This window comes from Amphiura filiformis, chromosome 5 (assembly GCF_039555335.1).
Source record: "Amphiura filiformis chromosome 5, Afil_fr2py, whole genome shotgun sequence".
In the NCBI taxonomy this organism is placed as follows: Eukaryota; Metazoa; Echinodermata; class Ophiuroidea; order Amphilepidida; family Amphiuridae; genus Amphiura; species Amphiura filiformis.
In genome coordinates, this window is record NC_092632.1 from 59,010,578 (window position 1) to 59,024,727 (window position 14,150).

The 14,150-nt window shown below is 37.1% G+C and overlaps 1 protein-coding gene across 1 annotated transcript in view; it reads right to left on the reverse strand.

The window, feature by feature from the left end:
• LOC140152309 (uncharacterized) overlaps positions 1-14,150 on the reverse strand; it is a 65,101-nt gene that overhangs the window by 39,829 nt on the left and 11,122 nt on the right. The window contains exons 2-4 of the mRNA XM_072174611.1: positions 13,597-13,908; positions 9,248-9,419; positions 7,713-8,254 (exon numbers count right to left, since the gene is read on the reverse strand). Of these exons, the coding sequence (XP_072030712.1) occupies positions 7,713-8,254; positions 9,248-9,419; positions 13,597-13,888 (1,006 nt within the window). The 5' untranslated portion in view covers positions 13,889-13,908. The remainder of the gene's footprint in view (positions 1-7,712; positions 8,255-9,247; positions 9,420-13,596; positions 13,909-14,150) is intronic.

Below are 14,150 nucleotides of genomic sequence, written 5' to 3' on the forward strand. Positions count from 1 at the left end.
ATTTCAAAAATAACTGTACATATCAAGAGTCAATAATGACTAAATAATTAGTGTACAAGTAATAAACCAAGTGTTCATGATAAGCTAAGTATATGATGATGTATGCTACACAAATAATCTGTGAAAACCAAGCAACTAAGTATTTGCATAGATATACTAAATGTGATAGTGCACTAAGACAGTTGCTAAGAACAATATGATCTTAGTAACTGGAGAACTTGGTAGGCTTAATGTTGCTCTTGTTGAATCATCTGAAATCTTACCCCTAAGTATTGCCTTTCTTATAGTGTTTCTGATTGGATCATTATGTGATATATTCATCTGAGTGACCAATTAAAATACAGCTTTTAAATATTTAAGCTTAACCCACCATGATGCTGATTGGCTCAATAAATCATAGTAATCTTTTTGTAACCAATCAGCAAGGAGTACTTACGGGTTAAAAAAAAGTCTTCAGAAAAAACATCTTTATTTATAATGTGATTTTTTTTTGTAAGACAAGTATATTTTGCTTTGACTTATGAGTTACATGTTTGGTACCATAGATAGAGACCTACCATTTAAAGTGTTTGATTAATTTTCTTAGTTATATTGCAAAATAATTGATAAGCTGATTTTAAACCCAGGTGTGTTGCATCCTTAAGTACATGCCTAATAACAAGTAAGGCGCATCTACATGGTGTCTACATGTATAAGTACACAACATTTGCTATATTGTAACTCATACTAGTAGAAAGGCAAATACATGCTAGATTATCAAAAGATACAAGTGTCCTAATACTAATATATTTATTTGTTGTCTGTGACCTCGATGCTAAGTCAACATTACACTTCTTACAGCCATCAATATTCTCTAACACTCAAATTTGTTCTCAGAGGCAAATCAGGCCAGACAAGGTAAAACAACATTCCACATTTTGCCTGAGGTATTCATTTTTGGATTCAAACAACTCCCAATTTAAGTAGTTTTTGAAGAGTGCCAACAGTAATTCATAACTTGAAGCTGCATTGCAGATGTATTAGTAGATTTTTTGGCTAGTGTTTTTAACCCGAATGCCCCATGTCTATTTTGGCGAGAGGGAAGGACAGCAGGAGGAAGAAAGAAAGTAGGGAAAATTTTTTTCTCAGGTGCGGCTTTGAACCGGGGACCCTTTGGATGCCAGACACGCATATGGCCATACCTTGCCATGGGGATCTACCTTGGTCAGCCAAACTTTTCATGCCCAGCCCATATATGACTGTTGTATAACACATAGGATACCCGAGCTTGCAGATGCTTTGTGAATTGAGGTTTTTTGATGTTTGGTTTGGTTAGGGTTAACTGTCTCCAAAATAAAACTAGAATATAAAACTTAACCTGTTTTGAATCAATACAACTTGCTCACATATGTAATACTAGGGTTGGGCGAATCTGAGCTTTTTTTACAAAACTAATTTAAAACAAGTTGTTTCTATGGCCAAATTTGCCGTAGAATACAAATCTGCCAAAATTTTTGACCTCCGATGACGTTTGACCCCTGTACTATTCAAAAATTCAAAATGGCTGCCAAAATAACATCTTTTTGCATGTTTGTGGCATATTTTAATAGATACATAGCTTCAGTATGTCTTTTTATATGTTTTTGGGGTTGAGGAACACAAATTTGACACTTTTGAGATGATTATCTGTACCCTCTACAAGTTCAATCACCAAAAATTCAAAATGGCCGCCAAAATGACGTCATTTTCCTTGTAATAGCATATTTCAATAAACACATGGCTTCAAATATGTCTTTTTTATGTATTTGCATTTGGGAGCAAAACTTTGACACTTATAAGAAGATTTGGAGTACCCTGTACGAGTTATCAGTGGACAGAAATTCAAAATGGCCGCCAAAATGACGTCATTTTTCTTGTGATAGAATATTTTGACAGATACTTGGCTACAAGTATGTCCTTATTCATGTTTTGATGTAGGAGAATACAAAATAGACAGTTTTAACATAATTATCAATACCATATACAAATTATGTGTTGTCATCACTGAATATCATTTAATTTTGTTGTAGAAAACTGCTGAAATCTACTTCTCTAAGGTATATCATCGCATTTGTAATTTCTAATAACTGTGAGCAACCTACATTTTTGTATTACACTAGCATAATTTTCAACAAAGCATCAATATCTGCTGACAAGTTTGATTCTGGTTTTACAGCATTTTGAATGGACTTTCTCAGTTCTTCGCATGAAAATTTCACCACTTGCTACAATGCAAACCGATCGTTCTGTTCTTTAAGCCTTTGCATCGGGGCTTAAGATTGAAATTCTAATTTCCTTTCTCACGAAGTAAGGGCTAAGAGTAAAACGGTACAATTGTGTTTGGGAGTGGCCTTCTCACCTTTCTCCTTTTCCTTGCTATTTTCTTCCATTTCTTGCTTTGTTTATCAAAGCTATCTGGGCCAGCGTGCATCTTATTAGCCTACACTGGCTATCCAGGCTTGTGCATTTTTATTGTATGAGCTTGGAACATTCTATGGATTTCACATGGATTAGCATGTGTCCCTCACGGACCAACCTGGGTAAACAAGTAAACAAATGTATGTGGACACTCCAAAAACTAACTTATTTTAGTTGATATCTCAAAAGCATCAAAGACGTCTAGTCTATGATTGATTGCTGACAACACAAGAACTCTTTGCAATCTCAGCAATCCTACCAAATCTATTTGCTGTGAACACTTTGAAGCCAGTATGGTCGATACTTGTGTCTCCAGCCATGAAGTGTATTCATTGTAGAGGGATATGCAGTGATGAGCTGCATGACTTGGAGATAGTAGCTTCGAAATCGCAATATGGGCCAATGTATGGACACTAGATCCAGGTGAGGTGAACACTTTCTCTCCAGTAGTTATGTTTAGCAGCTTCTGAACTCCAAATTTTCTGTTGTGGTAGCAAGTGGTGGATCCACGCCAGTTCAAACCCATTCTCGTAAAAACATAGTCACAATGAATCGGCTGGTGGTGGTGGACCAGTTGTTCACAACACTTAACAATGCTGAAAAATGCCGAAAGTGGAATTGGGCAAGAAATTCTGACATCAGTGTTTCATATGTTAAGGAGACAGGGTCATTACCTGCAGACGGTTAAAATATCAAAGCGACTAACTCTAGTGAAGAAAGTAGAACTGAAAAGGAAGAAACCTGCTAGAAGCATGAACCTTCTAGATGCATGTAAGGACCATCAAGTCCCTGTGACACAGGATGCTATCAATATCCTTGCACACTTAACCGAAAAAGCTTTGCAAATGTTGCTATCTCCGGGTTACACTAGCCCAGATATTCACCAAATCCGACAAATGAAAGTCAACGATAGATTTGAAGATAGCGAAATTTCTGTGTAAAGAACTGAGACAATCCATTCAAAATGCTGTGAAACGAGAATCAAACTTTTCAGCAGATAGTGATGCTTTGTTGAAAAATATCATAGTGTAAAATACAAAATGCAGGTTGCTCACAGTTACTAGAAATTACAAAATGCAATGAAATACTATGTAAACACATATAGACTATAATCCTGCTTGAATTTCTACTCTTTAGAGAAGTAGATTTCAGCCGTTTTCTTTAAGTTGGATGATATTCAATGCTGGCAACTCATAATTCGTATATGGTAACTGCTAATTAAGTTAAAAGTGTCTAATTTGTGTTCCCAAACATCAAAACATAGATAAATACATTTTTTGTAGCCATGTTTCTGTAAAAATATGCTAAAAATGATGTCATTTTGGCAGCCATTTTGAATTTATGTCAACTGATAACTCCTACAGGGTACTCCAATTCTTCTTATAAGTGTCAATGTTGTGCTCCCAAATCAAACAACATATGAAAAAAACTTATTTGAAGCCACGTATCGATCAAAATATGCTATTACAAGAAAAATGACGTCATTTTGGCGGCCATTTTGAAATTTCTGGCGACTGAACTTGTACAAGGTACAGATAATCATCTCAAAAGTGTCAAATTTGTGTTTCTCAACCCCCAAAACATATAAAAAGACACATTGAAGCTCTTTATCTATTTAAATACACCACAAACAAAGCAAAAATATGCTATTTTGGCAGCCATTTTGAATTTTTGAATAGTACAGGGGTCAAACGTCATCGGAGGTCAAAATTTTTGGCAGATTCGTGCTCTACGGCAAATTTGGCCATGGAAACTACTTGTTTCAAAACAATTATGGTGATTCGCCCAACCCTAGTAATACTGTTACTCAGCAATAATAAGTCCAATTTGTAATGTTATTTTGTTTGGTCAAATTGAAAGTTTTCACATTCACTGTGCACAAAGCTGTAAGCGATATGCATTTTGTGAAGGCTAAAGATGAATTTTGGTGTATTTTTGTTCAGTTTTGGCCCACTTCTCTCTCTTTGCAGATGAATTGCATTATTTTTAAGCAAAACAAAAGCAAACACAAAAACATCCACCTTAAAATGCCAAAATGCGAATTTTTAAAGCTGTGCACCTTTTTTTCTTTGCCTTAAGCCATACATATTCTTTGTTTCTTTTCATTTCCAACTGATAATCATTTGATATGAATGAAGTTCATTCATTTCTTTATGTTATCTTCTCTAGTGAAAATTATATCAAACAAGGCGGTTCTCGAACCACGAGTCTCGCCTGCTTTTGCGACCACCTGCTTTTTCAATTACTTTTGGTAGAGGTAAATGAATTTGGCGGTTATCGGCTGGGCACGATTATCTGGCTGATGGTGACTGTACCCACCAAGTGTCATGCCCATGCAACAGTTTTACTAATTTGACCTCAGATGACCCCTGGTGACCTCGAAATGACCTTCCAAAAATTAGGCTTAAAATGTTGACTGTACCCACCTAGTTTCATGCCCATACGACTGTTTTTACCAATTTGACCTCAAATGACCCCTGGTGACCTCGAAATGACCTTCCAAAAATTTGGCTTTAAATGTTGACTGTACCCACTAAGTTTCATGCCCATCCAACAGTTTTTACTAATTTGACCTCAGATGACCCCTGGTGACCTTGAAATGACCTTCCAAAAATGTGGCTTTAAATGTTGACTGTACCCACCAATTTTCATGCCCATCCAACACTTTTTACTAATTTGACCTCAGATGACCCCTGGTGACCTCGAAATGACCTTCCAAAAACTTGGCTTTAAATGTTGACTGTACCCACCAAGTTTCATGCCCATACGACAGTTTTTACTAATTTGACCTCAGATGACCTCTGGTGACCTCGAAATGACCTTCCAAAAATTTGGCTTTAAATGTTGAATGGACCCACCAAGTGTCATGGACATATGACAGTTTTTACTAATTTGACCTCAGATGACCCCTAGATGACCTCAGTGACCTTGACCCACTAACCAATACAAACCGGTTCTGTCTCGGGTCAAGATTCACCCACCCACCAAGTTTGAAGAACGTACGACTCATAGTCTCCGAGAAAATAGGCGGAAAGCAAACTTTAACCAAAACTTTAACCAAATTTGTCACATACACACACACATACACACATCTGCACGGAAAAGTGATTATATAGTCTCCTGCCTTATCAGGCGAGACAAAAACATTATTTTTGATAATTGCCTTCACCACAGACTTCTACAGACTATTCACCAACAGCCAAAGTCCCTGTGCTTTGTATCCTGTGAATTCTCACATATTCATGAGGACTGATCATGCCAGCATTGTAATATAAATAATAAATAAATAAATTTTGGATTTATAAAGCGCCTTTCTCCAGATCTTAGAGGACTCAAAGCGCTGTAATTTTGCTGCAATGGTGAATCATCACAATCAGATTGCATCAACTAGGTTGCTGCCGAACGGCGCACACCTATCCGCATTTATATTGAAACATCCACCAATTATCTGTGCAGCTCCCCAAATTCCATTGGGTGAAGGAAGTTTTTGATAACCAAACAACTAATCACCAATTTTTGCGACACAGGAGGAAACCGGAGATCCTGGAGAAAACCTGCGAGAGCGAGCATGGAATAAAACCAAGATAAACCAAGTGCACATGCGTCCCGGGGGGGGGGGGCCACTGTAGTGGTAAAGGGGGGGTATCAGGCGCGTCCGTAAATTCACGTAAAAAGGGTATTTTTTCAGACTGGGGCACGTTACGTGCGTAACGTGAATAGGGTATCAAATTCATGTAAAATTCATGTAAAAGGGTATGTTTTTGGAGCTCAATACGTACTTAGGGCAGTTTTGCCAAGTTTGGGATTTTGTGCTTTCTCCTTCATTCTTGAAAAGTGAAAGAAAAATCTGTGGTCTTTTCTCCCTACTTCAATGCTACACCCCACCCAAAAGCCAGCCTTCAGCTGTCCGCGATGACAGATCCCTACTGGCCCAGCTAGCATACTAAACACGAGGTCCCCGGACAAGGTCACAACCTGGCCAGAACATACAACCAATCAGCATGCGTTATGCCTTTTTCTTAACTGTGGAGTCAATATGAGGAAAAATATAAGAGACTTTCCAATTGGCTGAACCTCTTTAAACTCATCAATATTCATGCCCAATGCAACCACGAACTTTGTAAACAAGCTGAAGCTGTGTGAACGAACTTTTGACATGTGTTACATTTTACCGGGGTATTTACAAACACGCCGATTGAACAATTTGGAACTATTTGCTGGCTTTCCTTTAGTATCAATCGATGAGTTTCAGGATTGGTTGGATTTACCACTAAATCCAGCATGATAATTAATGCTCTAGGATGTTTTAAATGGAGACGAAATTAGGAAATAGACCAAGCGAGACTGGCCATGTTTGTCTTCCAACTTCATAATGTATGGTTTGCAATCGCCATGGTCGTCATTTGCGTTGGACTTGCAGTTCAAAATTCTTGGAAATGTGGAGAATTGGGTACATCCCAATCCCAAAAAATAAATTCTAATATTTAAATCCAAAGGGTTGGACCTGTGATCCAAAGAGGGGAAATTATTGGCACAAAAATCTTGAGAATATTGGACATACTGCATGACCTGTGAGGTAAGCTTTAACATGACATGTTTCTTGAACCAGACTCTGGCTATGCAGAGCCGCCGGCACATCGACAAAAAGCTCCTGAAGGCAGCAACTTCTTATTTAGGATTAAAAGTACCTGTTTCTGTGTGTTTACTTGTTTAGGGGTAATAATTGCATAAATTACTTGTTTAGGGTTGGGTGAAAGACAACTACTTGTTTAGGGTAGCAAATCGTGCTACTTATACTTGTTTAGGGGTGAAAATTTCAGTCTCAGAAATACTTGTTTAGGGTGCTTTTGAGAGTCCACGGACGCGCTTGATACCCCCCTTCACCACTACAGTGGCCCCCCCGGGACATGAGTCCTTGGGTCGCGCCGGGGCTTGAACCCGGGACCTCAGTGGTGCAAAGCGAGGGAACTACCGCTGCGCTAACTTGTATGCCTTCATGTTACCGTTGTTTGTTACACGATAAGAGTATTAATTGTGTGTCTTCGCATTTCTGTGAATGATAGTAAAAATATGCAGTTTGTGCGTAGCAATTTCATCTCATACCAAATGACAATTTCAATGACTTATCCTTCACTTTTAAGCAATTTATAAATAATTATAATTTTTTTACTTTTGGACCACTGAATGGGTCGTTAACACCATAATGGGTGATGCTGTGAATAGTCTGTAGTAGTCTTTGGCCTTCACAGACTTACTAGTATTTTGTTGATACTCACCAGCATCTGAGAGTGGCTCCTTTCCCGGTTTTTGTTGATACACATGTTCTGGTTTACCATACAACGGCCCACATTCCGGTGGCCAGAATGGTCCGTCCAACGTCAATACAACACCATTCTTATCCATAAATCTCCCATTTCCAAGTTTCTTCAATTTCAATTTGCCTTGCCTCAGAGCTTCTTTAAAACCCTCTGCTGTATATCTATGGAAAGTTTTCCTACGAATTTCAGATATTCTTTTCAGTTCGTCGGATTCGTCGTCGGACTTGTCCTGTCCCGGTATATATGACCTATTTATTTCAGTAGATGTTGTTGATTGTTTCATTGCAGTACCATCACCCCAAGCACCAGGTGCTCTTGATTGTCTTACACCAGAACTACCCGCTCTAGATGAGGAGTCTCTATCATGGGGACCAATACCTGGCTCGGATTGGTCCGTTTCATAGTAACGGAAACTACTGTCTACTTTGTTCCAAGGTTGTTGGTTACGAAGGCTTGGTAGAATCTGGGCATATGAATTACATTCATCAAGTGATATTGACCTGCAAATTGAAAAGAGAAAGTGAAAATAACATTTTGAACATTAAAGAAACACGGTCTCTCTTAGTGTTTACAAACTATTAAATAAGTGCATGATCGTAATTGTCAAATGTAAGTTACAAGTTGCATGGGAGGGGTTGTTAGGAACCAAGGCGGCTGTCATTTTTTTAGAATGAATGTTGGTCACTGGAGTCAATTCTTTATCATGCGGGTTGTTGAAATTTTTAATGACCCCTCTATCTCAGGTTGAAAAATGTTATGACAGTTCCCCCATCTCTTCTTAAACAGATCCAAAACATATTATTCCCAAAAGGTCAAGAAATGTTTCTATTTGGCAAGAAGGTGTGGGTAGCAATGTAAGTTCAATGTAAGTTCAAGGAATATGTGCACCAATTTTGATTGTAACCGCAAAGATTGCACACAGAAATTTTGATAGTCACAACCTTGATAATTTTATGACCCCCTTATTTTGGGTGTAAAATAATTATGATCCTGTTATTTTTTGTATAAATATTCATAACCCTCTTCTGAAAAAAAAAAATAACAGGCCCCTTCCCGATATGGCACAAAGGTAGATATGGGGAACTGATTTTCATAGGGAACTCATCTGATTCAGACTTGGACATTCATCCTATATCACATGTGATGGAATAAAGGTATACAGTAAATGTCATGGAGTAAACCTATTCACTATAGTAGCAGTTGTATTTTATTCAGAAAGGTAAATAAACATGTCGTATAAGACAAGAATGCCTTTAAATATATCGTAATAAAAAAAACCCTGAAATTTCTAGAAGTGGGAGCAACTTTGCCAATATTGTCATGGATGGTTGCTCTGACTCACTTAACTATGTTGACTTCATCTAGACATGTGCATGCAAAGTGTACAGAAATGTGTACTTTTAATGTCAAAATAGTATTTCAAGCTGGGGACAACTTGTCCCCCATTCCTTCCTCAGTTGGTATATCCCTGCCATATGCAGTCTCACACTAACCTATTTTTGTCCTGTTTTTCGCCATGTTTATCTTGTTGTAATTTTCTCATCTTAGCCTTCTGTTTATTTCTCTGCATTCTTTCTAATGGTGGGGTTTCCAATGCATCGCGTACTCTCTGGTCTATCTCACGTTCCATTCTCACTTGGATCTCGCGTTTCCAATGATCTGGCTCTGAAAACATAAAGAACAGACCAGTTTATTACACTGACGAAGAACAACAAGTTTTATGCAGTAGCGTAGCCAGCGGGGGTAGGGGGCAGACTTCCCCCGGACACCTAAAATGGGGACAGAGAAGCAGAAAAATGGGGACGAGAAGAAGGGGAGAAAAGAGAGAAAGAAGGGAAGGAGAGGGAAAAAGAGAAGAGAAAGGGGGAAAAGAGGGGAAAGAGAAGGGAAAGGGGGGAAAGGGAAGGGAAAAATCAAATCAAATTTGCGTTCAAATGTTTATCCTTTCATTTCATACACATTTCATACATAATTTATATCAAAAGTGTATCGAATATGTTACTGTATCAAATGAGGGTTCCAATTTAAACTGTATCAAATTTTGCGTTCAAATGTTTATCCTTTCATTTCATACACATTTCATACATAATTTATATCAAAAGTGTATCAAATATGTTACTGTATCAAATGAGGGTTCCAATTTAAACTGTATCAAATTTATGTTCAAATTTTTATCCTTTCATTTCATACATATTTCATACATAATTATATCAAAAGTGTATGAAATATGTAACTGTATCAAATCAGCTGTTCCAATTTAAACTATCAAATTAACATTCAAATTTTTATCCTTTCATTTCATACACATTTCATACATAATTTATATCAAAAGTGTATCGAATATGTTACTGTATCAAATCAGGGTTCCAATTTAAACTGTATCAGATTTATGCTCAAATTTTTATCCTTTCATTTCATACACATTTCATACATCATTTATATCAAAAGTGTATCGAATATGTTACTGTATCAAATGAGGGTTCCAATTTAAACTGTATCAAATTAGCGTTGAAATTTTTATCCTTTCATTTCATACACATTTCATACATAATTATATCAAAAGTGTATGAAATATGTAACTGTATCAAATCAGCGTTCCAATTTAAACTATCAAATTAGCGTTCAAATTTTATCCTTTCATTTCATACACATTTCATACATAATTATATCAAAAGTGTATGAAATATGTAACTGTATCAAATCAGGGTTCCAATTTAAACTGTATCAAATTAGCGTTGAAATTTTTATCCTTTCATTTCATACACATTTCATACATAATTTACATCAAAAGTGTATCGAATATGTTACTGTATCAAATCAGCGTTCCAATTTAAACTGTATCAAATTAGCGTTGAAATTTTGATCCTTTCATTTCATACACATTTCATACATAATTATATCAAAAGTGTATCAAATATGTCACTGTATGAAATCAGCGTGCCAATTTAAACTGTTATCAAATTAGCATTGAAATTCTTATCCTTTCATTTTATACACATTTTATACATAATTATATCAAAAGTGTATCAAATATGTCACTGTATCAAATCAGCGTTCCAATTCTAATGCTGGCCAGCTGGACCGCCCTATTTTTGATACATGCCATTTGATACACCTTTGATATAGTTTTTTGATACACTTTTGATACAGTTTTTTATACACTTTTGATAGTTTTTTGATACACTTTTGATAGTTTTTTGATACACTTTTGATACAGTTTTTTATACACTTTTGATACAGTTTTGATACACTTTTGATACAGTTTTTTATACACTTTTGATACAGTTTTTCAAATTTCAAAATTGGTCCAATCAAGCTCAAATTCAACAAGAATTATCCGTACATGATCTAAACATATTTGCAAACATTAATGACCCCAAAGTGAAGGGGTCAAAGGTCAAATTTTGAAATTAGTCTAATCAAGCTCAAATTCAACACTGCCCTCTACTGCTAATGCTGACCTCTAGCACTTTCCCCATCACGGAGCAGCTCAATGCACTTTCCCTATCAACGCTCAAAATTACAACGCAATAGGATAAATGTGTGAGAAAGTCTTGCAAAAAAGAAGCAAAACCCAACCAAAATGGAACATACATACATCAGAAGGCCTGCTTGGAATGCAGTGCTTGTCACTGAAGTTGTTACCCTCAATAAAGAGACAAAAAGGCTACCAATAACATTAGTCTCCTCCGCAGCCAGTTTGGTTACGCTCCCTCCACACAAACAGTCTGCCAATGATCACGAACTGGTCCTTTTTGATTCGCTAACGGTTTTCTGCCGACGTCATCCAGCTTGACGTCAAACAAAGCTTTCAATTGGTCGATCGGCTAGACAGCTACTTTATTATTCATGAGCAAGTTTGACCATAGAATAAGTATATAGAGCACGTAGTGCGATGGAATTGAAACTCCGTTCGTCGACGTGAGGCCAGGCGATCGTCACGCTTGCAACATGTGGACGTAGATGGCAGCAGCATTTTCTTTAAATAGCATATTCGTGACGCCATGTTAAAGTAAGTCTCCACAGCACTACGCATATTTTTTTACGTAGCTATCGTGGTGGCAGCAGCATTTTTCTTTACTTTTCCAAAATGGCGCCGCCCGGGAGACGCCATTGGACGCCATGTTAGTGCAGGGTAATACACAGGGAAAGCCGACGCTGTCGCCACCTTTTTGTATTGCGCTAGCATATGAGTTGCAACGGCCTGGTTTGACCCGCCATCTCGAGGCATTCTCGCCAGCTGACTGAGGTCAATCAAGTTCCCGTATGTACAGCGCTACGGCTACAATCGTGTAGCTAATCAGAAACGGCGTTATAAGTGGCAATTGGCAGACTGTTTGTGTGGAGGGAGCGGAACCAAACTGGTTGCTGTGGAGACTACCAATAACATCTATACTATACAGGCATGTGCTATATTCATGCTTAATACATATACATTGAGGCCCTATATATAATATATAGTAAGCTTACCTTATCAGAACAAAGTCAGATATTTCCTCTTTAATCACAGTCCCTGATTACAACTACATTGTAACCTAATGTGCAGTCTACAAGCATGTTTGTATATCGTCATCATGATAAATAAAACACCATAATTTGCTCTAAAATACAGTACATTTCCAAATGCAAATCCTGGTGTTAACTGCATACATGCCACATGGGCAAATTTGAAAATGATGAGTCATTATCTATAGACATGTGATCAGTTATTGATACAGTTTTGATACACTACAAAAGGTCAGTTTATGAAAGCCCAATTTGATACACTTTTGATATACCTCTAGCCACCCAAAATAAACTAAGTCCAATTTAATACGCTTTTGATACACTAAAAAACAGGCAAAGTCCAATTTAATACACTTTTGATACACTGTATGCAGCCAGAATTTGACTAAGTCCAATTTGATACACTTTTGATATACCTCTAGACACCAAAAATTAACTAAGTTCAATTTGATACACTTTACATACACTAAAAAACAGGCAAAGTCCAATTTAATACACTTTTGATACACTGTATGCAGCCAGAATTTGACTAAGTCCAATTTGATACACTTTTGATATACATCTAGCACCAAAAAGTTCACTTTGATACACTTTACATACACTGAAAAACTGCAAAGTTCAATTTGATACACTTTTGATACACCACAAGCATGGCCAAAATTAACTAAGTTCAAATTTGATACACTTTTGATACATTTTTGATACAGTTAGGTGGTATTTGATACAGTTTTGATACCTTATATTTTCAGTTGATACATTTTCAATGCAGCCTTTGTATATCAAAACTGTATTAAATTGCTGTTTGATACAGTTTTAATACACTTTGATACACTTTTGATACACTTCTTGCTGTATAGAATTTCTGCTAGGGTTGGTAGGTAGGTGTCCTGGATAGGCGTATTTCGTGCTATATACTATACAGAGCTACACAAACACAAAACTCTTACCATTTTAGTCCTCAGTTTGCCGATTATACATTATGATTCAAACATCCTCGGGTTGATAGCAATACACAATGTCTGCTGTTGCCGACAGCATAGGTAAGGGTGTGGGGCATGTGTATGTGTGTTTGTAAACACCGACAAACAAGGACACACACATGAGAAATATGTTTAACAGCAGACATACCGGAACCATTAATAGTGGAGTGAGTTACTAGTAGATCAAAAACAGCATAAAAATGCATTATGAACGACAACTGCAGTTGGAGGTTTAGAGCCAGTCTGCACTTATATCAAGCAAACCTTAAAACAGTCCTTGCAGTTGCAGGTGATTAAAGTAGTGTGTTAATTGCTGTCAACATTTGTCGGTATTTACGCATATGTATGTTACATACCTTTATCTTTCATAACATCATTCAGTTTCTCCTTGGAAAGTCTCTCAATCTCGTCTGCCAATAAATCCCTCCTTGACATCTTCCCATGATGCTCTCTGCCTGGTCCATTAGCATTGATACTAGCACTATCCAATGCTTTAGTAATTGATGATGACTCCGTAGTAATAGATTCACTGGCTGATGGGATACCTTCTGACTGGGTAGTACTCTCAGCAGCAACACCTGCATCTTCACTGGGTTGACTGTCTCCGTCCCAGGCTTCAAACATACTGCTTCCTGGATCATCCGCCATGATTCTTTCTACCTAAGTTACTGACAAAATCATGAGAAAAAAACCTGTTGAATTCTGCAACTTGAAGATGAATTTTTAGCATTCGATAAAATGACATCATAGAGGTATTTTAACAGTTTGCAAAATATTAAATTGATCAATTGATTGCTTGATCAGTTGTTTGATTGATCATCTGACTCAGGCCTTCTCAACTAGTTTATTTGAAGTGCCAACTGGAACATTTTAGTGATCATGAAGTGCCAACATGTTAAGAGAGGATTTT